Source organism: Crocodylus porosus, unplaced genomic scaffold, assembly GCF_001723895.1.
Source record: "Crocodylus porosus isolate Cpor-Errol unplaced genomic scaffold, CroPor_comp1, whole genome shotgun sequence".
In the NCBI taxonomy this organism is placed as follows: domain Eukaryota; kingdom Metazoa; phylum Chordata; order Crocodylia; family Crocodylidae; genus Crocodylus; species Crocodylus porosus.
Window position 1 is genome coordinate 7,873,394 of NW_017728926.1, and position 23,490 is coordinate 7,896,883.

The following is a 23,490-nucleotide window of genomic DNA, read 5'->3' on the forward strand; positions in this document are numbered from 1 at the left end:
CAAGCCCTGCTGACCTCCCCCCACAGCTTGAGAAGGGCCTCAGACTGCTTTGGCCAGCGGTTAGACAAGATAGCGGCCCAGAGCGGGCTGGGATGCAACAGCTACAGGGTAAGGGGGGCTGGGAAGGGGACTGTGATGGGGCAGCCAGGAGGAGGGCTCTGGTGAACCATGGGCCTCTGTTTTGTAATGCTTCCGCTGGAGCCCCCTCACTCCCTCCTCATCACAGGCTGTAGCACCCAGGCGGCTAGTTCTAAATCCCAGGCTTAAAATACACGTAAGAGTGAGTCACCCAACATGCTGGTCTCTGGGGCCTGGCTATGAGGGGTGAGCTGCTCCTGGCTGACAGCCCAGACCCCTCTGCTGTCGTGCAAAGAGCTCCTCGCACCAGGCCCTGGGGGTGGGGGTCTCAGACCCCACCTGAGACAACCTTCTCCAGGGCCATGCTTTGATTCCAGAGGGGGGGAATTTGCCACCTGCTACCATGAAGGACCATAATCTTTAGGGTCCATTGCTCAGGGGGATATGGCAAAACTCATCCCCTCAGAGGCAGCTTGCACCTTTGCATTGCCATATCACTACACGTGCTGTACATACATGGAACCAACCCCCAAAGTGCTGGAGAAACCAGCTAATGCCAGACCAGAGGTGGTGGTAGGGGAACAGCATGACTTCGTTAGGCAGCCTGATCAGAGGAAGAGACCTGTAGGTAGGGGAGGCAGAGCAGAAGTACTGTTTCATCTGCTCTTTCTTGGCAGCACCTAGCAAAACCTGCATAAAGGCAGGAGGGGGAGTGCAAGAAGGGCAACACCTGGGAGGTGCTGGGCTACGAGGCTGGCACAACTAGGCATCAGCATGCCATAGAAGCTGGCAGGGCAGGGACCTCCGGCAGAGATGCCCCTTAGCCTGGGAGCAAGGCTGGACGAGGTGTTGGGAAGAAGCTAGGGGTTGATAGAGGGGACCTGCTTGACCCGGTCAGCTCTGCAAAGCAGCAGTCTCATATACATACCCATACAGCACCTAGCACCATAGGGCCCTGATCTCTAGGCACTAAGATAACAACTACTTTGACTAGATTTCCACCATTACAGCAGTACGACCTCTTCTTCCTGCATTTTTGATGCTAGGCCTGGAAACAGGGACGATCCTTATCTTCCCTTCTCTGAGACCCAGGCATCTACAGCTCAAGAGAATCAGAGCTCCCTGAGCTGGCCCTGTTATCCCAGATGTAGTAGGTAGTGTTTGCCTGGTAGCCACCTTCACTTGCAAAGCAACCATGTGCCTCTCCCCACTGCCCAACCTCACGGTGGAAGGACCGACTCTCTGAAGCACGAAGCGGAGCAGCGCAGCTGTGAGTTGAGCTTCAGCACCTTGGACAGAAAGAGCAGTCCTGGCTCTTTCCTTCAATAAAGGAGTGCAATAAGAGGACAAGGCTCATTTGTAAGTGTGGGTGGTTGGTTGTGGGGGTAATTAAAATGCTCGACTGTAACGAGCCCACCACCCCCCTGGGAAAGAATTTAAATCAGGCACTGGGTTGCATTAAGCATAGCTGTGCAACCATGGTATTAACCCACCTGGGCTGCCAGGTATAAAATGCAAGGCAAAGCAGGAGAGGAGCACCCTGCCCTGCCCCACCCTGGTGCTTTTTTTCCAAGCAATAACCTCACCTCCCATCATGACACCTTGGCAGAGCCTGTCAGTCTCTTGGTCTCACTCCAGCCAGCTGCAAGGCTATCGCGGACAGTAGGGAGGCTGAGCTTGCGCTGCGCTCTCAGACGATGTCCTGAATAAGGCCTGCATCTGGACTCCTGTTTTGGAGGTCGGGGAGGAAGCCACCAGGCCTGGGCTCCCTCTAGAGCAGACAGGAGAGGCAGAGCCTGGTGCTTCCTTGCTTCCTGCATTTAAACACACAAGTCCTGAGTTGAAGCCATTCCCCTTGTTTCTACCCCGGACACTCAAGGCAATGAGCAGGAGGGAAGTACAATAGTTGGTAGCGCAGCAGGAGTAGCATGGGGTAGCATGGGGACAGATGAACAAAGAGCCAGGACTACCCAGTGTACGATGCTGTATGAGGTGCAGTGAGGGGAGAGGGGCAGTCACCAGTGCTGCCAGTCTCCAAGACTGCACTGTGGGATCCCTTGGGCACCTCTGCTCCACACAATGACTGGGACCGGGGCTGAATTGAGCAAGTCCCATTTCTTACCAGAGAGAGGCAGTCACACACCTGGGGAAAATAAAGCCAGCACCAGCACCCATTAATGGCTAGGGAGGAAATCAGGATGAGCTCCAGCTAAGGAGAAAACCAGAAGAATCTTGCGTACAAACACCTCTCAGGCGTGGGATGGAGGAGGGGGGAAAAAATAACCCGGCAGAATCTCATTTCCTGTACAAAAGGACCAAGCCACAGCAGAGCACATAGGAGCAGAGGGGTAAGGACACCCAAACAGTACAGGCTTTAAAAACAGGTTTCTGAAAGGGATAAAAAAACTGCTGCTTTAGGGTATAATCCAGGGGGGAGCCAACCCTTCAGCGGGGCAGGTACAAGAAAATGCATCCTGCAGACAGATGCCACCTTGCTGTCCAGAGGGCTGCTTCCTTGTAAGCAACTGGTAGTGGCCGCTGTCAGAAAGGGAAGGGACTAGAATAATCACTCGTATCAACAATTATAGTAGTTCTTGCTGGTGCCCTATCCACAAGTGCCATTTCTTACATGGAAAAAATTCTGATTTTTTGAGTTGGGTCTATTTCACCATTGATTCCCCACCAAATCACAGGTGTCAAACAAATAAGCCAAGCAGAAAGAGAAAGAACCCACGAGGCCCAGGACGTGCAGAAGGATACACACCAACATTTTACTCTCAGACAGGTTATGGTTACACAAATATGTCCCAAGTGCCAAAGTTCAAAATAAAAATATATTCATACAAATTTAAAAAAAATAGTTTATGTACACCGTGGAATCAGCTTCCGTCATCTCCGAACAGAACAGTGCAAAAAAACCAAACGGAAACCAACACAAATGAGATACGTTGCTACAATCGGAACAACTCACAGGACAGAGGGGTCACAACCTGAACCACTACGAACACTGCACAGGGAGCTGGGACACCGAGCCAGCGCCCCCCACTGTCCCAAGCTTTCGCCATCAATACTGAGCCAGTACTCAGACTCTGTTCTTTAGTGTTGCTCTGAGTAAGGGTTACAGGCACCTGTGTTAGGCTGATATTTCTTTGTACGCCGAAGAGCAGCCAGACCAGAAGCAGTTAAACATGTGAGGAAGTTACAAGACTGGCTAGGGGCATGGGGAAGTCTGATGAGGTTAACAAGAGCCTTTGGACCCACCACCCTGGCAGGCGAGACGTGCTGCATTACAGACCGCCATGCTGTTCCATTAGCCCCTCGGACCCAGGTGCTATGGCTAACGCCGCTAGGCAGGCACAGCAAGTCCACTCATGGATTTCGCTTCAAAAGACCAGCGGGGTCCCATCCCCTGCCCCAAGCTGTGCTCTCTAGCACAGCGAGAAGAGGAAGTCGCTCCCTTTGCTGGGACATGGGACAGGCGGGCAAAGCAAGTGGCACTGGAAGAGGGCTGGAGCCAAGCAGCACAGGGTGCTCAGACATGCCTGGGCAGTACCTTTCAGCCAGGTTCATTGTCCTCCAGAATGAAAATGAGATGTCCAGCCACACCCTGCAGTGCCCCAGCCCGAGGAGGAAGAGAATGGGACAGAATTAGCTCAAGGCAATGGGCTAGAAGGGAAGCAGGAGACCAAACAGGACGTGGGAGAGATGAGGTGGGAGGGACAGGACTGGCACTCAAGGGGGAAGAGGTAGGCATGGCAGGGTCTGGTCAATGCCAGCAGCACATCCTGCAGCATCCCAAACTCCACCCGAGGGAGGTCTTCATGCTGCTTTAGTGGGTTGTTCTACTGCATGACTGGGACCAACCCAGGAGCAATGGCAGCGAGCTCTAGAGAGGCTATTTCATACCCGCAGCCTAGCTCTGGAAGGAGAAAGGGGCCACCTGGAGCTCTTTCCTGGATATGTTTGTTCTCGCTCAGAACAGGGACACAGACACCCTTGTCCCCAGAGCACAGGGGAAGCGAGCTCTATAGAAGCCACCTCTCAGCGCTCCTCACAGGGACTCAGGGGAGGCTCACAGAAATCCTCCCACAAGGCAGAAGCACACGTCCAAATCTATTCCCTGGGTAGCTATTTAGACTAACATGGCATAGCAGCTAAGACAGCTGCCTTTGGGAATGACAACGGCCCTGAGGAGCACAGCAGTACTACTCCCACCCAGCGACACAGTCTGAGTGAAGGCACAAGATAGAGGGGCTGGCACTAAGATCCCTTTGCTTCACGCTGTGGGGCTCACACCTCACCTGAGCTAAGCAGAGCAGGCTCCTACAAGCGAGCAGGACTGCTTAGAGCGGTGGTGGCAGAGAAAGGCAGCTGGAAGGTGGTGGAAATGGGTTTAAACTCCCACCCCAGAGGGCATCCCCAAGCCAGAAGGCACGGTTCCAACAGCATCCAGACAACCAGAGGAGCCAGAGGCTGAGGGCAAGGGTGCGGTGACAGGCATCAGGCTTATCTCATCATACTCTGGATGGCACAGACCTTTGCCCGTTCTGAGAACAGAAGCAGGGCTCAGTCAGAGGTCTGCTATCAGCCTCCAGTGAGGGAGCAGAAAGGGAGAGGCCTGGAGAAGGTTGACAAGCTCTCACGGGAGACACTGTGGCAGACCCTCCAGGGACTTGCCAACAGCAGCAAGGAGTCAATAACCCAGCCTTGGCTTGCACTGTGCCTTCCTTCTGCAACAACTCGTCTACCTGCAAAGATCAACTGCACCCAGACCCTACAGCTTGGGTCTAATTCACACTGCCACCCTACGCAGATGAGATCTGCTCTGAAACCAGCTTGGTCACCTGGAGTATGCCCCCCCCACACCCCAAGGCAGAGGCTGTCCCAAGAGCTAGCCAGAGTGGGACACTCCTGCCACCTCACTGCAAGCAAACCAGTGCACCACAGGCCCCACCAGTTTCAGCCTGAAGAGGCCAGACACTCCCCTGCACATAGGACACAGAAATGGTGACTTCTGCCCTCCAGATAGCTCCTAACAAGCCAGGAACCCAGACATGTCCTCTTGGCACCCAACAGGTTAACAGGACTGCAGGGAAGCCTTCCTCAGAAGCATTCCCCGGGCTCCTCAGCCCAGCCTCTCCAAGGGAGCAAAGCAAAAAAGCTCTGTGCTTTATCAAGCCCATCAGAGCCTGGGCCCCTGGAGGCAACGAGGCCAGCTTCCCACAGAGGGTTATCTGAATGCAAACCCACAAGGGCAGGAGCCTGCTGGAACAATACAGGTGCTGGCCAGGATGGTACCTGTTGAGGCACCAGACTGGCTGCGACTGGCTCCAAAGTGCTGCCTTGGCCCTCCAGGCGATTCTGCTGCCGCCAAGATCCTGGTGCACTGGGAGTTGTGGACAGCCCCTACCACTGCTGCTCTTGAACCCAGCAATCACAAGCCTTGAGTGCCCCTGCTGCCCTGTCAGCATCACACCTCTGCTGCCCACAGCAGGGATGATGTGGACTGAGCCAGTGGATGGGGGCAGCAGCTGGGAGAAGCCTGTGAATTTAAGCAGGAGGAGCAACGCATTCCTCTGGGGAGTGAGGAAGTAGCCCTTCCTCCTTCTCCTTAGCCCTAGCAATGAAAACACCCTGGGATCCCCAGGCCTGAACCGAGACAGCAGGCCACAATGCCTGTATAACACTCCTATGAGGCGTTCCACTGCATTACAGGAAAAAACAAGAACACCCTATATAAAAGCTCTCTTCCAAGGGGAATCCTTGGCCACAGCTAAGGGGGTGAGGGGCTGGGATCACTTTCTCATGTCACTCTGTGAAGCATTCCTCATCCAAAAGAGGCACAGCTACAAGCTACTGTGGATTCCTGATTTGCACCAGCAGCTGATTGCTGAGAGCAATGGGACAGCAGGGTTCCCAGCACTGGAAGGGCAGGAAGGAGCTTGGAGAAGTGACATGAACAGACATACACCAGAGAAAAACTGGTGCAACTGGGGTCTCCTGGGGGGAGAGAGCAATCTGGGAATAGCCATTCACCTAGGAGCGGGCTCTTTGTTAGCAAATTGCAGTGTCTGATTTCAGCCATGGCAATGGTGCCTTCTCATGTGAGTAAGGCACCTGCTGCAGGAGCAAGGAGGGAGACGGAATAAACGAGGAGGTGGGGGAGCATGGTTTTTACCCTGTAGGCAGAGCAGTGCCAGGGCAACACCTGATGCCAGACCTGGCAGGAGCAGGGAAGGAGCAATGTTTCGGGCTCAGAGTGGTCAATGAAATGCCTCTCTAGGCCAGCCAAAAGCTTCAGGTGCAGGTGTTTCCTTGGTCCTCTGGCCAGCTAGGTGGTCTTCAGTCCCCAGCCTCCGTGCGTGAGGAGCCGCTCCGCAAGGCGGCCATCTGGGGTCCAAGCGGAATGTGGGTGTGATGGAGGGGGTGGCACCAGGCTGGGCTGGGGCAGGGTCAGAGGGTCTGGTAGTGCTGCCTGAGCCGCGCCTGCAGGAACTCGTGCGTCAGGTTGTGTCGAGTGATGATTCCCACGATCTGTTTGGAGGAGACAGAAGGATGCCCCAGTCACCCGCAGCTGGGGTGCCTACATGCAGAGGGTGCAGTTCAGGGAGCTTTTTTGTCTGACTTGAGAGCCGAGGGAGAAAAGTAGTTCTCAGAGAAGCTAGGTGTGAACCTAGAGCAGAAGCCAGTGCAAATTCCCCCCCTCACTGCTGTTCTGCATCCACGTTCCACGTGAGGGACACCAGCAGACTGCAGTGGGAGCAGCACCGCAATGGGGATGCAACAGCTCAGTGCCCTGGGCACACAGGAATTGCTAACCCATGCAGCCCTGCACAAAGGGAGCTGCAGTAGCAAACCTATGTTAACAGGGATATCCTCCCCTTAACAGACCTAAGTGCAGTAAGGTGGAGATAAGACCTTAAGTCACCAACTTTCAGCTTCTGTGATTTAACTGGCATGTGCCCTATAATAGCCCCAACTTTTTCAAGGCAGGTGCATACCTATGTGAGTATGAGGGGTCACTGGTGCCTGAGTGTACAACTGCTGGGTGCCTACCAGGCAGCACTGTGGGTCAGGGCGTGGAGGAGATGCTCAAATCTCCACTAGGACTCTGGTGGCAGAGCCTGAAGCCTTGAAGTCTGAGCAGAGGCTGAATGACTAGATAGGGAACAGAACCCAGCACCCAGCCCATTTCCACATTCCTCCACAGAGGTGTTTTGGACAACACACACAAGCACCAGCAAGAGCTTGTACCATCAGCTGGCAGGCTCAGAAACACCTCTTCCTGTCTCACTCTTGCCACATCTGGCTGGGCCTTTAGGGCATTTGTACATGTTTCAAAAGCACCTGGCCCTGCAATGCATACATTTGTATAAGCGGCAAAATATGTGTCAGTGCTGAGAAAATGGTGGTGGCATGGTCTTGAACTAAAACACAAAGAGGGCCAGGTGCTTTTGAAACATGTACAAATGCCCTAAAGGCCCAGCCAGATGTGGCAAGAGTGAGACAGGAAGAGGTGTTTCTGAGCCTGCCAGCTGATGGTACAAGCTCTTGCTGGTGCTTGTGTGTGTTGTCCAAAACACCTCTGTGGAAGAATGTGGAAATGGGCTGGGTGCTGGGTTCTGTTCCCTATCTAGTCATTCAGCCTCTGCTCAGACTTCAAGGCTTCAGGCTCTGCCACCAGAGTCCTAGTGGAGATTTGAGAGTCTCCTCCACGCCCTGACAGACAGACTCAATTAATCAAATCTGCTCCAATACACTGAATCTTTGGCACGTCAGAGCACACAAATGTGTGTGTCTAAATGCCCCTAGCAACTCCTAGCTCCACTCCAGCTCCTGGATTAATGAAGGAGGTTGATGCTTGGTTTATGGGAAGCTGATGACACCTGCTGGTCACTTTTGGCTACTGAAGGTGCCAGGTCAAGATGTCAAAAGCAATTAAGTCCAGAGGCAAAGGGAAGCGTCTGCTTGAGAGTGCATCAGCTGTTAGGAAGTGCCTGTTGCACGTATCACTACAGAAACAAACACGTGTGCCAACTCTGAATGAAACAGAGCTGAAGTTATCATGGTTTTGCTATGCTCAGGCTAGAAATAGATGTTGACTAATGAAGCTGATCAGTCATACTGTAATGTATCCTGGCACAGCTGATTGCTTCATCAGGTGAAACACACATTGCCCCTTGTCCCACCATTAATGGTGGAGGACAGGGGCAACCTAATCTCTCTTCCCACTCAGATCGGTCCCCATGATTGGTGGGGACAATATATGGCTGAGCAGGAAAGGGCCTTTCCCTGATCAGCTAGATTTCCTCCTGTGATTGAGGGGGATTGGTCTGGCTCAGCAGGGAACCACAACTTTCCCACTGATGGAGAGGCACCCCAGATTCCCTGGGTTGCCTCTCTAAGCAGGGAAAGCAGGCAGGTGTCCCTGGAGCTTGACGAAAATCCCAGAGCCTTCAAAACCACAGCAGCTAGACAGCAGAAACAGCTCAGGCTGCTCTACCTTCCTGCCACAGGGCTAAAAGCATCTGCCGCACCACTGATTTATTCTTTAACATGGTGCAAGAGGGTAGCAATGTCTATGGGCTCACTGTTTGGGCTGCCAGAAACATTTTTATGGTGGGACAAATGAGACATCAGGCAATGTCTGTTTCTGCCCTTACATCCTCACAGAGGCATGCGCACATGATAGCTGCATGGTAACAGCTTGCACTGAAGTCAAAGGATTCCAGTGTAACTGGTATCTACCTAAACCCCAACTCTGTCGTTTCTGTGCTTTCCACCTCCTGAAGGAATACAATGCAAATCACCATCAGAGATGATGTCTCCACTCGGTACTCAAGTATTTTATTACCAGGGCTCGTTCCGGACTAAATAGTGCTATTTGTGAAGAGTTCTGTAAAGTGGCCCAAGATCTGGGAGTGGTAACAATCAGGAAAACCTTCCTGAGGTTGCCAATCAGGGCTGAATCCAGCCCACAGACAGGACAGTGGCTCAACCTCACACAAAGCCTCTTGTAAAGCTTTACAGGAGGCATCAGTCAAGGCAGTTAAAGTGACATCCAGATGCCCAAATGTGTCCCTTAACAGAGTCCCCTGCTCAAGTTAAGGGTGGTAGGGACAGCGCATCCCTCCACCAGAACTCACCTCTCCCACAGCATTCACAACGGGTAAGTGTCTGAGCCCCATGGTCCTGAACAGATTGAAGACTTGTGAGACATGAGTGTTTGGGGAGACTGTGAAAGGAGATGGGTTCATATATGGGGTGACATCCTAGGGGAAAAATAAAACAAGGGGTTCAATTAGTGTAGTTTCAGAGCAGGCGTCGGTGGCCCTAGAAGCTGACATGGGGTTGCCAAGGCACCTAACAGCTGACTCCAAGTTCTCCTTCTCTGCACTGGGGAGGTGCCCCCAAAATCCTTTTATTTCCACACACCACATCCTAAAATAGGGTTCAGTGCTGCCATGAACTTCTGACTGCTGTTAGTCCAACTGACTGGGCAAGTGCCAAGTCTTCTCAAACCCTACCTGAGAGTAGAGAGATTGCCAATATCTTCTGTTTTGCTCAAACCCAAGACCCAAACCCATTTCTTCTCACTTAGACCACAAGTCAAACTGATCTGAAAGCAGATTACGTTGTCCTGGCCCAAAATACCCACTCATATCTGAAATAAGAGTGTCCACACAGAGAGCTGTTGCAGAATTGCTGTTCCAGGCAGTTTTCCTACACACACAAGTCCCGAGGCTGGCAGATGGTAGCGGAACATAGCTTTTCAGTCACCATTACCCACAGCAATTTGCATCTGTACCTATACAAAAAATACCACTACAAGGGGGACAGAGCTTGAGTTTGGCACTGAGCCCTCCTATTGGGTTTCCTCAATCTGAGGTTATGGAGGAACCTTTTTAAAAAGGTATCGACATTTCTGTGCCTCACAAAGAGGGTGCTACAACGTAGAAGCAAGCTCCTGTCAGCTTCTCTTACCACTATCATGCGTGGATTGAGCAACGTGAGGTCCAGGTCATGAATATCTGGGTAGCGGGGATAGTCCTCGGCCATCTCTGCATAGGACAGGCGGGGCTGGTTGGCACTCTGGAAAGCAACGGTATTCCTATCAGCCGAATGCCTGGGGCTGCATAAGGGCACAGCAAGGATGTAGTCCACACTGACCACCCAGGCCCCACCTCCACGCTCAGAAAGCTACATAGATGTGGAGAAGCATGGTCAGAGACCAATGCAAGGGAGTGGGGCCAATGGAAATGGGACAAGCTGCATTTTCAGCAGAGGAAAGGACTGATCAGTCTTCTGATTCACTGGGGTCTAAGTCCCCACCCTGTAAGGCAGCACCAACAAGCTGGTGGGGGGAGGGTGGGGCAGCATATAGGCAAACAATTAAACATTAGTATCTTCCCTCCTTTCCCCACTCCTGGCAATACACCATGCATTTGGGCCTAGAACCTGCATCCTTCTCCCAGGCCTGCCTAGGTGGATAGTTGCAGTCAGGGGCAGATCCAGGATTTGGCAGAAGCAGGTGCAAGAGCAGCCACCCATGCTGATCGGGTGGTTGCACCCCTGCTCCCACCCTCTTCCCCACTGCAACCCACTAGTGAAGGAAAACTGGGCTGTAGGAGCCTCCGGGGACTTTTTAAAGTTTCCCAAAGCAGGTAAGCTTCCCCCGCCATGTTCAGAGGCATGTCCCCTCCTCTCCCCCAACCCAAACTCTACTTGTTGCTGATTTTCCCACTGGGAGGGGAGGGGAGGGAAGGGGCAGCTTTAGAGCTACTCCTGTTTGCTCCAGCTGAGCTGGTTAGCTGGGAACAGTGGCAGCAGCAGGGAGTGGGTGGGTTCCCTCAGGAGGAGTGGGAAGCCATTGTTGCTATCAGTGCTGTAGATAAGCCCAGCCAGAGCAGGCAGCAGCGCCGGAGACTCCCCTGCCCCTGGGACAACAGAGAAAGCAACCACAGCAGGTGGGACACAGAGGAAGGAGGGGAGGGGACTGGGGCTGTGCGAAACGGATAGGTTTTGCTTTGGTTTTGGATTTGGCAGTTTCAGAGAACAGTGATTCATTTCCGTGTTTCGGATCACTGTTCCGTTTTGATTTGGTCGAATCCGTTTCTGAGTTTTGAGCCATTTTTTTTTTTTCAAAGTGCTGAGAGGCTGGGGCCGGGCAGGGCAGCCATGGGGGCTTCTCTTGAGGTTCCTCCAGCTGTGCCTGCCTCTGCCCCAGCAGGAGGAGCCACAGGAGAAGCCCCCATGGCTGCCCTGCCCTGCCCCAGCCTCCTGGCGCTTTAAAAGGAGATCTGCAGGGCTGTGCTGGACTCTTCCCAAAATGTTTTGGATGCTTTGGTTTTTTTTCTTTTCCGAAACGGGCCGAAACACTTCTGAAATGAAACAGCTGCAGAAATTTCGCACAGCCCTCTGACAGAGACAGAGGAGAGGTGGCTCTGAGCACGGAGGGGAAGGGAGGATTCTATTCCACTTCGGGACTTTCCTGAAGTCCTCAAAAGCTCCAGCGGCACGGACCAGTCTGACGGGGGGTGCAGCCGCATCACTGCATCCCCTCAGGATCTGCCCCAGCTGCACTCATACTCATTTCAAAGCCACAAGGCAGAATTTAGTTTAACCAGCTGCAGCTTCAAACTGAAGATGAGACTGACCATGCTGTAAACCCACCCTGGGTACGCTGTTGGCCCATCCACTCCTCCCAGCTGGCTGTGAGGGGACAGCGGGCTCAGAGTCCTTCCAGGACCCTGTAGCACTCACCGACTGACTCTCAGAGTAACACACTCCACGGACAAGCAGCGTGACCAGCTGTGAGCGCAAGATGAGGCCATGAAAGGTAAGAGGTCGGAAGCGCTCCTCCATGGTCCACTCCTCACTGGGAGACTGGTCCGGGTACAGGTTGGGGTAGGGGGTATATCTGCGACAGAAATGCCTTGTAACAACCCCCACCGACTATCTCACATGGTAATGGCAGAGAAGGCTTTACCATGACTCTCTGCCCCAATGGATGTTAAAGGCCATCCCTGTACGCAGTGCCCTCGCCAGAGATGGACAAACGCTTCCCCACCACACAGAATGTAGCCAAGAGAGGCCAAGTGACTCACAGACCATGTAAGGCAGCAACAGAAGAGCCAAGCTAGGATTTCCCAGGGTCCAGACACCAGTGCAGGGCTTGGGAGGAGTCTCAGCCCAAGCCCCTGCTCTGCCTCAGTCTTCCCATGAGAGGAGTCTCAGGCAGATCACTCCAAGTCCCAGGCCACAGCTCCTCACAGATACTAGTCCCACCCCACTGCACTACTGAGGTGCCTGGCCCCTGTGGTGACAGCAGGCAGGTAAGTAAGGTTCACAGATGGACATGTCCTGTTCCCCTGGCCCCACCTTCTCTCCAGCATTTGCTGCAGCAGGTCCTCCTTCTCAGGTGGCTCCTCTGTGGTGATGTGCTCGTCACACATGTTGCGCAGCTCACTAGATGGGTAGGACTTCATGGACTGGCTTCGCTTGCGTTGCTCCCCTGCCCGGGTGAGGATACTAGATTTCTGCGGGCATGAGCAGAATTGTGAGTAGCCTGGACAGTGGGTCACTGGTCAGATTGGGGCAGAAACCAGCCTGGCCCCTTTCTAGCCCAAGCCGTTGGTATGGTTTTATGTCACAGGCAAAGGGCTCTCTGGGATGATGCACTGCAAGGATGCCGGGATTGACTGCATCCTTCTTGCAGAGTGAAACTAGAGATGGAGCAGGGCTGCCGGTTTATCAGCATCACAGTTGCTCTTTTCAACAACCCTTCCCAGCTAGCTTTAAGTGTCTCACAAGAGATCATTTCCCTTCCACACTGCTCTATGTCTCCAGGAGCAGTTCTACAGCCTGAACATTGTGCTGTTGGAAAGCGAGTTTCCTCCTGTTCGGCCACAGTCTACAGTACAAGGGATGGGCTGAACCTCCAACCCCACCACCCAGGGACCCTAGGATTAATCAGACGACAAACTGGGCACTAGGGCAGGTATTGATCCTGCTCCAGCAGCAGGAGAGACCCAGCCAGGTGCCTTCCTACAGGACAGCAGACGCCCACCCAGAGGCTTGCCACCTCCTCACCTTGAATTTAATGTTGTTACTGATGAGCTGGTTCCCTTTCATGAACTCCCTCTCGTTGCCTCGGTTCTCAGTCACCACTGGGAAGGCATGATGGACGGTCGTGCGCAGAATGCTGACCAGGGACTGGATGCGGGTGTGGGGGTAGACGTAGGTCAGGTTTGGCTCCATGATGTCACTGGCTCGCAGCCTGGGGCAACCGAGAAATCCAAAGGGGATGCAGGGATGCTGCTGGGAGCAGGTGTGCAGTCACATGCCAGCATGGGGCAGGGCTGGTCCCATGCAGAAGTATACCAAGCAGAGCAGATGGAGAACAAGAGTTCTCCAACAACACCCAAGGGGCTGTTGTTTCTATTAATGAAGTGCTGAGGCTGTGATGTTTTCACCAGCCCCTTACCAATGTACCTCACAGGCTCAGATGTGGCATGGCAAGCAGGATCTCTGCATACAAGGGTAATGCCCTAGGGATCTTCTACCAGCCCCAGGGAGCCCTGCCACACCACCGCCCGTCAACGGAAAGTGGGGCAAAGGGAAGCTTAACAGGTACATTATACAACACATTCTTAGCTTCCTCAGGCAATACAAACTTCACTCTGGAGATGAGAAAAATTATATGCCCTGCCCGGAAGAGGGAGACTATGTGGGAGGGCTTGCCTGACACCCAGTGTTGTCAAGCAATGAAACCCCACTCCTCTTCCACAGCAGCCCTTCAGTTGTGGGAGCCTCAAGGCACTTCCCAATGCCCTCGGAGAGAGTGTAACAGCCCTTGATGGCAAGTACTGGCAAAAGCAGCCCCCCTTACTTGTCCGTTTCCACCTCAGTCTCCCACTCAAGCAGCGGCACACCCCGCAGGGTCACGTGGATGTCATAGATGCCCTTGTTGAAGAAATCCCCTGTCCATTTGGCCACCTGGAGAGACAAGGAAACCAACAGCATGACAGCATCTTGTGCGAGAGAAGAAGCAGGTCAATGCACGGAACCGACACCCGCAGACAGAAGCTGGAACCAAACCCCGGCAAGGAGGAGGATGTGGACTCACCATCAGTGTGATCATTATCGGAAGTCCATACGAGATCTCGTTGGTGGACTCTATCAGGATAACAGTGAGACTAATCGTCATGCGGACCACGCCCCCAAGGAAGGCGGCCGCCCCGATCAACGCGAAGGTCCCTGAGTAGATGTGGTCTAAGCCAATGTAGCTGGGGAGGAAGGTCAGATGTGGTATTAGGACAGGACTCCAGCACAGCTGATAGGAGACTGGTGGCAGCCCTACCACACGCGCACAAGGCACCTTTTCAGGAGGTTGGCGACCAGCCGTCCGAAGGCAGCCCCGCAAAGCAGTGATGGAACAAACAGGCCGCTGGGCACGGAGACCCCATACGTCCAGCAGGAGAGGAAGAAATAGAGAAGGAAGAACAAGGAGAGTGTGACTGGGCTGAAAGTACCTGCAATACAAGAAGAGTTATGACCGAGGGGCATGGGCTGGCTCAACTCAGAGGCAGTCTCACAGCCCACCACCTCCTCTGGCTTACAGCTGACTCTCCATCCCTAACTAGCTCCCTTCCTCTTGGAGTCAAAAGCTGGGTGAAGACAGCTGGCAAGGAAGAAGCCAGGGGAAAAGGCACAAAAGCCAAGGAAAGCTGAAGAGACCCTTGCATAAAAGCACCACAGAAGGGCAAGCAGGAGGCTCTGGAGAGGCTGAGGGGGGCACGTGAGGGCAGCCCAGGCTGCCTCTCATGACTGCTCACCGTCCTGGTGGAAGAGCTGCAGGATGGCTGACTCCTGGGGGTTGAAGAACAGTGTCGCCATGTCGTTGTAGGTCTCATTGGGGCAGAAGAAGGTCTTGATGCTTGCGTTCAAGTCCTCAGAGGAGTCCTGACCAATGGCAAGACAACCCTGTCAGGCTATGGCAGCATGCTGGGAGCTGTCACTAGGGCAGGACTGAGCCTGCCTGCAACAGAGACCATGGGGGAATCAAACCCAAGACTCTGAGGATTGATTTGGGGCTTGACGTATACTTGGCCAACAAAAATAATACACAAGCACCTGCTTTGCCAGGGATAGCTCCGCACCCCAGCCCTGCAGCACATGGGTTCTGCTACTGAAACTCTACACACACGGGCATTACTTGCAGACAGAGGCTGCTGTGTTGCTATGCATAGCAGGCACTTTTGTGGGGAGAAAGTGTTACCTGCAAGCTCAGGGAGCCATTGCCACTATGGTTGGTGGAGGACATCTGTCGGCACTCCCCGAGCACCATGGAGGCGACAAACACCACAACGGTGGTGGTGAGTGACACCAGCAGGCTCTCCAGGACCCTGTAGGCATAGAACAGGAATCCTGTACCGAAACTGCATTGCACGGGCACTGGCATAGCCCTACCCCCTGCACGGAGCTCAGCACTGCTCTGAGTCGCGGTGGGCAGAGACTGCTCGATGCTAGCCCTGCAAATTCCAGCTACTCTATGAGGCTGCTCGCTCCCACTGAACCCACTGAAGCTACCAGCACCAGGCCCTCCTGCCCATCCCAGCAACTGGAGACGACCTTGCCAGGATCTGAGATGTGGCTCTAAGCTCTCCCCAGTCCCCAAGCCCTCTCCCTTTAGACACAGCCATGCGACTATTAAAAACAACATCCCAACACAACTTTTAGTGGCCAACGAGCTTTTCTCTCTCCTTCATAATTTGTTTTTGCCAAGTTTAATTAAGTGGCAATTTCTCATCATCAGGGATTCAGTTAGGTAGCTATTTCTTTTCCTAATGGAAAAGTCCAGCTGTTAAACTCGATTAAATTAACTAGGCAGTTCAGTAAGAAAGACTAGGGGAGGGGTGGGGTGTGGATGGTAGTAGAGTCAATTGCTCCTTCAGCCACTTCTGGGACAAGACCTAGACAGCCCCTGCATGATGATGTGGTACACTGCAGACTGTATTTTCGTAGCTGAGAAGCTAAGAACCATGGATCTGTTTGTGTACGGCAGCTTTGGTAAAGGATCCCTTCATACTCATTATAAAGGAGTCTTGGCTACTTGTATACCACAAGACATCACAGAGAGACCCGGATTGTATCAGCCACCCTTAGCACCTTCTTTGCCTCACACCTGGATTTTAGTGCAATGTTTTGAGCTGCTAGGTTTCATAGATTTCATAGACATTAGGGGCTGGAAGGGACTTTGTGAGATCAAGTCCAGTCCCCCCGCCACAACCCATCATAGGCAGAAAGTCAGCTGGGATCAAGTGAACCCAGCAATGAAAACATCCACCTTTTTTGAAACAGTGCCGAGTAGGTGCTTGCACCACCTCTGAGGGGAGTTTGCTGCTCCAGACCCTGGACAATCGCACCGTAAAGAACTTTTTTCTTAGGTCGGGTCTAAATCAGCCTTCCTGAAGTTTATGGCCGTTAGACCTTGTTATCCCTTGGGGAGCTCTGGTGAACAAGTGTTCTCCCAGGTCCTGATGTAACCCTCTTATATAATTGTAGGCTGCTACCAAGTCACCCCGAGCCTTCTCTTTTCCAGACTGAAGAGTCCCAAATCCCTCAGCCTCTCCTCGTACAGCTTGCCTGCCAGGCACTGGATCATAAGAGTGGCTCTCCTCTGGACTCTCTCAAGCTTATTCATGTCCCTTCTGAAGTGAGGGGCCCAAAACTGGATGCAGTACTCCAGCTGTGGAGGCTGAGTAAAGCAGGAGGAGAACATCTCTGGTTTTGCTTGAGATGCATCGGTGGATGCATGCCAGAGTTTGGTTGGTTTGCCAAACGAGGTTTTGGTATTGTAAACTCACGGCCCCTTCTGAGGCATTATGGGCAAAGACAGTGCAGACACGTGCAACAATGCAGGCAGGGGGGAGCCTGGGTACCTGACCAGCTTTGGCTTGGGGTGCACGTTGCGCATGCGGTACTTGGCTAGCCTCTTGTTCAAGCAGTTGAAGGTGGCTCCGAGAAGGCCCCCGACGATGCCCATCAAGATGAAGAAGCCCAAGTCCACAGCCGTCCAGAGGTGGCATTTCTTATCAGATTCTGAGCACTGAGAACCAAAAGGGAAAGCAGAGATAAGCAGGAAATGGAAGAGCACATGGAGTTGCACACAGGACATGCCAGACTCCCTCAAGTCAGTCTACTACAAGCAGGGCACCGCTGACAGCACTGTCCACAGAACAGAACCGTATTTCTGGAGGAGGAGCTCTTTCCCTTCTGCAGGATTCTACAACTAACTGTATGGATCTGGGCAGAGCAAGGACCACTGATGGGCAGGGGGAATGACATACAACACACCTTGAACTCGCCGAAGTTGAGCAACCCCGGGAGCTGGAAAGACCCCCAGCTCCCAAACTGAATCCCAGAGCGGAAGAAATTCAAGGTGAAGGTGGCAGCCATGGAGCAAAAGAGCTGCAGAAGGAAAGAACAAAAACAACTGAGGTCAAACAGCAGCGAAGCCTTGCCTTTGGGTAAGAGATGATTGCATCCTACTAGCACTGAAGGAAATGCAAGGTAAATTTTAGCAGCTACTTTTTGTAATCACAAGGGATCTCCATGGTCACCTAGTTTGACCCCCAGGGCAACACAGGCCTGAGCATATTGTCCAGAAATCCCTGCAACACGCCTGCCTATAAGTTCTCTTTGGGACACTGACCGGCTACAGTGAAAATAAATTTGCACAGAACTAACCCAGTTTGTTGTTGCCTTGTCCTTAATTGGCTCTGGCTGGTGTTCTGGACTTGGCAAAGCCCACAGCTCCCTTTCTCCACTCTGGGAGAGGAGCCTTGCAGCAGTCTAGTAGTGACAAAGTGCTGTGTAGGAAAAAGCCGGGTCACATTCCCCCAGGTAACTGCAAGAGCCAGATTAAACTCATTCCAAGAGGGGTGCCACAGAAATGCCAAGCGGAGGCCATGTCAGCACAGTACCCGAGCAGGAAGGAACCTAACCGCAGCCTTTGCCCTCACATAGCATCTGCCTAGTGGAAAAGTGGGGGCCAAGCCAACTCTTGGTGCTGCCCTGATGCTTCTCAACAGCCCCTTCCTGAAGGCATTTCTGCTTCCTGGCACCAAAACTAGCAGTAGCTCACATTGGCCCATGAAGCTTTGGGGGGAGTAGGGAGTGGGGCTTGGCTTGCCTCTGGACCACCATGCTGGGACACCCCTCTCTGGGAAGGAGCTGACATCACTACTCACCACTTTCCATGTGAGCCCCTGGTTCCAGAAGGAGGATCCCTCCTCCAGGCTGAAGAGCGTGCCCCCAATTGGGGCCCCAAAGGCAGCCGCCACACCTGCAGCGGCTCCAGCAGACACAAAGTCCCTTTTGTCTCTGGGTGAGGAGGGAAACAAGGACACTTCGTCAAGGCAGTCTTGGAACAACTCTTTGGCCCCCATGGCCTTTCAGCTCCACGAAGACAAAGGGAGCTAGAGGAATGTGGTGCTATGCAGCAAGCTCACAACGAGCAGGCACTTCCTTTCAAAGAGGCTCACATTGGCCTGGTGAACTGGTACAGTATGACAATCCTATCTTCATGCTGCCACAGCCCTCTGAATGGACAGGAGACCATGATTTGGCCCATCCACATGAGGGAGTCTCACCTGGCCACCAGGTCCCTGCTTCAGGGGAGGGCTCCCCTCCAAGCATCGCTTGAACATCTGAGCCCCCTGGAGGGATCTGTATCATCAATTCCTATCCCTTGGGGAACCCAGCTGGGACTGTGCTCTGCAGCCAGGACCCAATAACTCTGCTCCAGCAGCACAAGGGAAACCTGAAAAATTCCAACATGCCAGAAACAACCCCCGCCAAGAGCCCGTGCCTGCCCCCAGCACGAGGACTTTCTTCTCATTGGGCACATGCAGCAGAGCTTTGAACCACAAGATGATTCAGAGGGCAGCATGAGAAGGCAGCTGGCACCAGGCTATTACTGGTACACTTCTTTGAGCTCATAAGCTTCTTAGGATAAAGCTTTCATAGAGCTATGTCAAGTAATTAACTACATTCGCATGATGCTTTGCTAGTTGTGCCAAGAGTCTGTGTGAACTCGGCACAACTTTTAGTGCCATCAGCTGTTTCAAGAATCATTTAGCTAGAGTCTCTTCCTTCTTCTCACTGACCCGCAGAAATTGTGCGTGCCTTGCATTTTTACATTTCCTCGCTGAAGCCTATGAGATGGTTGCCAGTAAGAGCAATGTATGCTTGGGGCTGGCACACTTTCAACATGCTTCACACATGCTGATTGCCAAAAGAGAACGAGCTAATTCTACAGAACTGAGCTGGCAGCAAGGGAGCTGTGAAGAGGCCGGTGTGAAGTTCTGTGCTGCTGCTTGCTCCGTTTCAATTGCTATGGTATCATGACAGACCAAGGACTGGTAATGTGCACTGCATATGGCTGATCAGTGATGGTCCCTCAATCAATTAGTCATGTTGTACTGTTGCTTGCAGTCACCACAGGGAATAGAGTAGCCTGCACTGTCCAAGGGCTGAACCTACTTGGAGATAACGTGGGATGCAATGGTGCTGCCCTGAGCAGCAGGACCCTGGAGAGCAGGATTCCCAGGGAGGAGTTCAAAGCCTCACTGACTGACCCATTCAGTCCAGACCCCTACTTCCCTGAACAGCCCCACGGAGAACACGCACCTGTCACTGCGGAAATAGGGGAAATTAAACTGGATCTTCCTCAAAGAGATACTCTGAAACTGGAGAGAAGGACAAAGTCAGACATGGTGACATGGGTGAAGGCAGCCCCATCCTCCCATAACATGTAGGAGCATCCAACCCAGGACTACTCTGTCTGCCTCTGCCCTGAGGCTGCAGCAACAAGAGGAGTGGGGAGGGAAAGCAGACAAGGAAAATTGTTATTCAGTAAGATGGTTGGCTGCTCTCCCATCAGGTCTTGCTTAGAGCGTTTGATTTATGCCAGGGTGGAGAGCTGTGTCCCTGAGGGACTGTTGCAAAGCAGCTGCAGCTGGCCACTCTCCAGCACCCTTTTTTTTCCTTCCTCTCAGCCTGTGAAGGAGATCAATGCCCAGTGTTGCGCCCCTGTGCAGTTCCTTGGCAGATGCCCTTGGTGAACTGGGGGCAGCTTTGCCTCCACATCTCAGTACAAAGAGCCCAGACTCCAAGGCCACATACAGGGGTTCTGCCACTAAGTTTCTAAGAACCCATCTCATCCCAACCCATGTCTTACTTAAGGTGAGAAGGGATAAACTGCAGAGCATGCCCTGCCCAGCCCAGAGAGCAGCAGGGCACTGCCAGCACTCACCTGTGGCAAGCCAGCACCCACCACAGCCCCACTGTGGATCATGGGACCCTCCTTCCCCACAAAGAGACCTGCAACACACAGAGTGCTTCACTGCATGGCTCTGTTGGTCAGTCTGGCCTGCTCCCTCTGGCCCAGCTGTGACAGGCAAGGGCTCCCAGCTCCTTTGCAATGGGCAACATGCAACAACACACCTCCACACAGGGTGTTTCCAACCTCCCCATAACAAGGCAAGAGCAGACAACGATCGCTGACACATGAGAGCTCACTTCTGGGTTCTGGGCAGCGTCAGGCAGAAACATACACTGCAGGGTGCAGCTCTGCACTGACATGTGTTTCAGCACAAGAACTTTCTACCCCATTGGGCAGAAATGCTGCCCATGCCTTGCACAATCCCACCAGAGATGGTTTCACCCAGGTGACAATCCCCACAAGCCTTGTTCAGACACTGCCAAGGAGCATCTTGCTTGCTGGTTCCCACCTGCTTTCCACAAAGCAGCACCAAGTTCCCTGCCACTAACTGGCCAGCTGGAGCTCTATTCTTCATTACCAGTGTTTAATTCATGGCTCTTTATCATTTCCAGATTCTGCAGCCACCCGGAAGCTTGCACTTCCACCCTGACCCAGCTGCATCCCCGCAGAATCAAGGTGCATGCACAGAGACAGAAACTTCCACTATTGCTTTTTGCATGCAATGACTTCTTGTAGCCTGAGGAAAACCCACCCTGCCCACCCCTCTTACCTCCAGCCACACTGAAGAGCACACCCAGAGCTTTGCACACTAGCGTCCGGAGTCGGACTACCCCAGGCACCTTCACCCCATTCAGGTAGCATTTGATCTCAGGGATGCCAGAGCCAGCGGCCACCGGCTGCAGAAAGGAGACAATTGCACCAGGCATGTCAGCATCCAGCTTAGCAAAGATCAGACACTGATAAGTCCAGAATGTGCTGCCAGACTTTATTTTTAGTGCCTGCAAAGTCCTTGAAGCAGAAAGTGTAGCAGGAGGGCAAGAGCCTCAGCACACCTCCTGTGTTAAATAGGAAGGATTGGGGTGGGGAGCGCGGTCTCACCTGGATCAGGACAAGCAGGCTGGCCAGGAAGACGAAGGTCAGGTTGAAGCCCAGCAGCTCCAACAGGGACAGAGCGAGGCAGCCCTTCTCACTGCACTCCTCCACTGCTGTGGGAGAGAGTCAAGGAAAAGGGCATCTCCTGCAGAACGCTCTGTGGGACCTCCTCCTAGGGGCCCAGCCTGCCTCGTCCCCTCCCAGCCAGTGTACTCACCACCGCACCCTGGAAAGCAGAGCCCCAGGCCAGCCCCCCTCCCAGCCAAGCTATCAGAGACATCTAGCACAGCATGCTTTCCCTGGAGCAGCATTCTCCAGTAGGCCCAGCAACAAAAGAGAAGTGCTGGTAGCATCTCCTGTGCATGAAGCAGAAGAGTCAGGGCAGCATGAGACTGGGGGATAAAAACAGTCAAATGAGACTCTTCCAGCAGGGCATGGGATGCCCTGCTCAGCTCACTGTACCTGCTGCTAGCCCGAGGTAAGTCACGTTCTGATACCAAGGGGTATTAGAGGGGTCGGATACAAGGTGAGCCCAGTGTGAACCTCACTTGCAGCTCCAAACTGGCGTCCCATGCGGGGGAGCTTTGCCAAAACCTCCAGTGTCAGAAAGCCCAAATCAAGGGGCATCCATGCTACCTCATGGCCAGACACCTCTGCCTTAGAGACTGGCCCAGCTGCTGAAGCAAAGCCCATGAATCATTAAATCAAGAGGCATGCAGAGCTGAAGAGCTGTTCAGGGGAGGCAGCCTTTAGGAGCAATGAGGTCACCCAGCACAGCACAAAACCAGGCAGAAGGTAAAGGATACAGCTTTGTACCAACCGGAACTTGAGCTGGGAGAAGAGTCGGACTGAGAAATCTACAAATAGTCCCACCTAGGAAAAGGCAGCAGCAAGTATGAAAGATGACCACTCACCAGTGCCACACACCAGCCTGCCACGTCCTGGGAATTCGCCATGCCCAGGTCTCGCCAGGTTGCATCAAACCAGAGACAGACCTAGACCCAGACCCCTCCTGGCTTCAGGCACCCTGAGAGGTCTAAATGCAGGCAGCAAAGCAAGCATCCCTAGAGGCGGTTAACACAGTTCTGCTCCAACTTAGCACCCTGCCTCATCAGTCTGCTCGTTAGCTGCTTACGGCAGATGATATCCCCCTAAGCAGAACACTGGCATTTTGGGAATCTGCAAGGAAAACCCTGTGAAAGCACGATTAATCAACAGCACTTGCAGAGAGAAGAATGCTACCCCATAGGAACCAAGTGAATTTCAACCCCCTGCAAGTCTCGGGGAGGCCGGACCAGCCTTGGACCCAGCTCTGCTTTTAAGGAAGCCCAGGGCCCTCTCCTGTCGTGAGCTCGTGGAGACCGCTGGCGTCAAGCCCTTGCATGACTCCTCACTGCACCCTGCAGACTCCTTACCAGGCCCGTGCAGACGCCGATGGCAAAGACCACCACCCATTTGACTGCTTCGTACCTCCGGCTTCTCTGTTTGGGGCAGAAAAACAAAGGCAAGTCAAAGCAGCGTGCGGCGGGGAGTCAGAGGATGGGAGGATTGCAATCGCCGCTTTGGATGGAGCCAGAGAGAGGAATCGGCACAGACGAGCCCCCCCGGAGGTGACACCCAGCAGGGCTGGGAGCCCGAGCCACCAACACGAGGCTCGGGACAGGCGCCCGGGGCCGAGGGGCCCCCAGGGCCGTTTCCGCCCTCCTGCCAGCGAAGCCGAGAGCCGCACGGCTTTGCTCCCGGGTCAGACCGGCGCGCGGTGCCAGCTCTTGGCGTGGATCCGGCTCCCCGGGCCGGGCGCGACAAACGACGGGCTCCTACCTTGTTGTCCAGGCTTTCCAGCACCTCCAGGTACGGGTCATTGATGCAGCGGTCGTAATCCAAGCTCTGGAAGGACACCCCCTGGTTAACGCCCCAGCCCCAGGACGCACGCCCAGGCCCCGGGGGGTGAGGCGCCCGGCCCCGCACCTCGTAGTCCTTGCGCGGCAGGATCTCGTCCTCCTCCTCCTCGCGGGTCTCGCCCAGGATGG

General features: G+C 53.6%; 1 protein-coding gene across 1 annotated transcript in view; it reads right to left on the reverse strand.

Annotated features, from left to right (window-relative positions):
• Nucleotides 1–2,825: 2,825 nt before the first annotated feature.
• Nucleotides 2,826–23,490, reverse strand: part of CLCN6 (chloride voltage-gated channel 6) — a 21,562-nt gene continuing 897 nt past the window's right edge. The window contains exons 2-23 of the mRNA XM_019541713.1: nt 23,429–23,489; nt 23,282–23,347; nt 22,876–22,941; nt 22,267–22,333; nt 21,467–21,573; nt 21,138–21,264; nt 20,399–20,466; nt 19,774–19,832; nt 18,333–18,465; nt 17,437–17,550; nt 17,022–17,188; nt 15,359–15,485; nt 14,916–15,042; nt 14,459–14,612; nt 14,207–14,366; nt 13,970–14,076; nt 13,171–13,357; nt 12,460–12,617; nt 11,842–11,998; nt 10,063–10,170; nt 9,225–9,350; nt 2,826–6,612 (exon numbers count right to left, since the gene is read on the reverse strand). Coding sequence (XP_019397258.1) covers nt 6,532–6,612; nt 9,225–9,350; nt 10,063–10,170; nt 11,842–11,998; nt 12,460–12,617; nt 13,171–13,357; nt 13,970–14,076; nt 14,207–14,366; nt 14,459–14,612; nt 14,916–15,042; nt 15,359–15,485; nt 17,022–17,188; nt 17,437–17,550; nt 18,333–18,465; nt 19,774–19,832; nt 20,399–20,466; nt 21,138–21,264; nt 21,467–21,573; nt 22,267–22,333; nt 22,876–22,941; nt 23,282–23,347; nt 23,429–23,489 — 2,527 coding nt within the window. The 3' untranslated portion in view covers nt 2,826–6,531. The remainder of the gene's footprint in view (nt 6,613–9,224; nt 9,351–10,062; nt 10,171–11,841; nt 11,999–12,459; nt 12,618–13,170; nt 13,358–13,969; nt 14,077–14,206; nt 14,367–14,458; nt 14,613–14,915; nt 15,043–15,358; nt 15,486–17,021; nt 17,189–17,436; nt 17,551–18,332; nt 18,466–19,773; nt 19,833–20,398; nt 20,467–21,137; nt 21,265–21,466; nt 21,574–22,266; nt 22,334–22,875; nt 22,942–23,281; nt 23,348–23,428; nt 23,490) is intronic.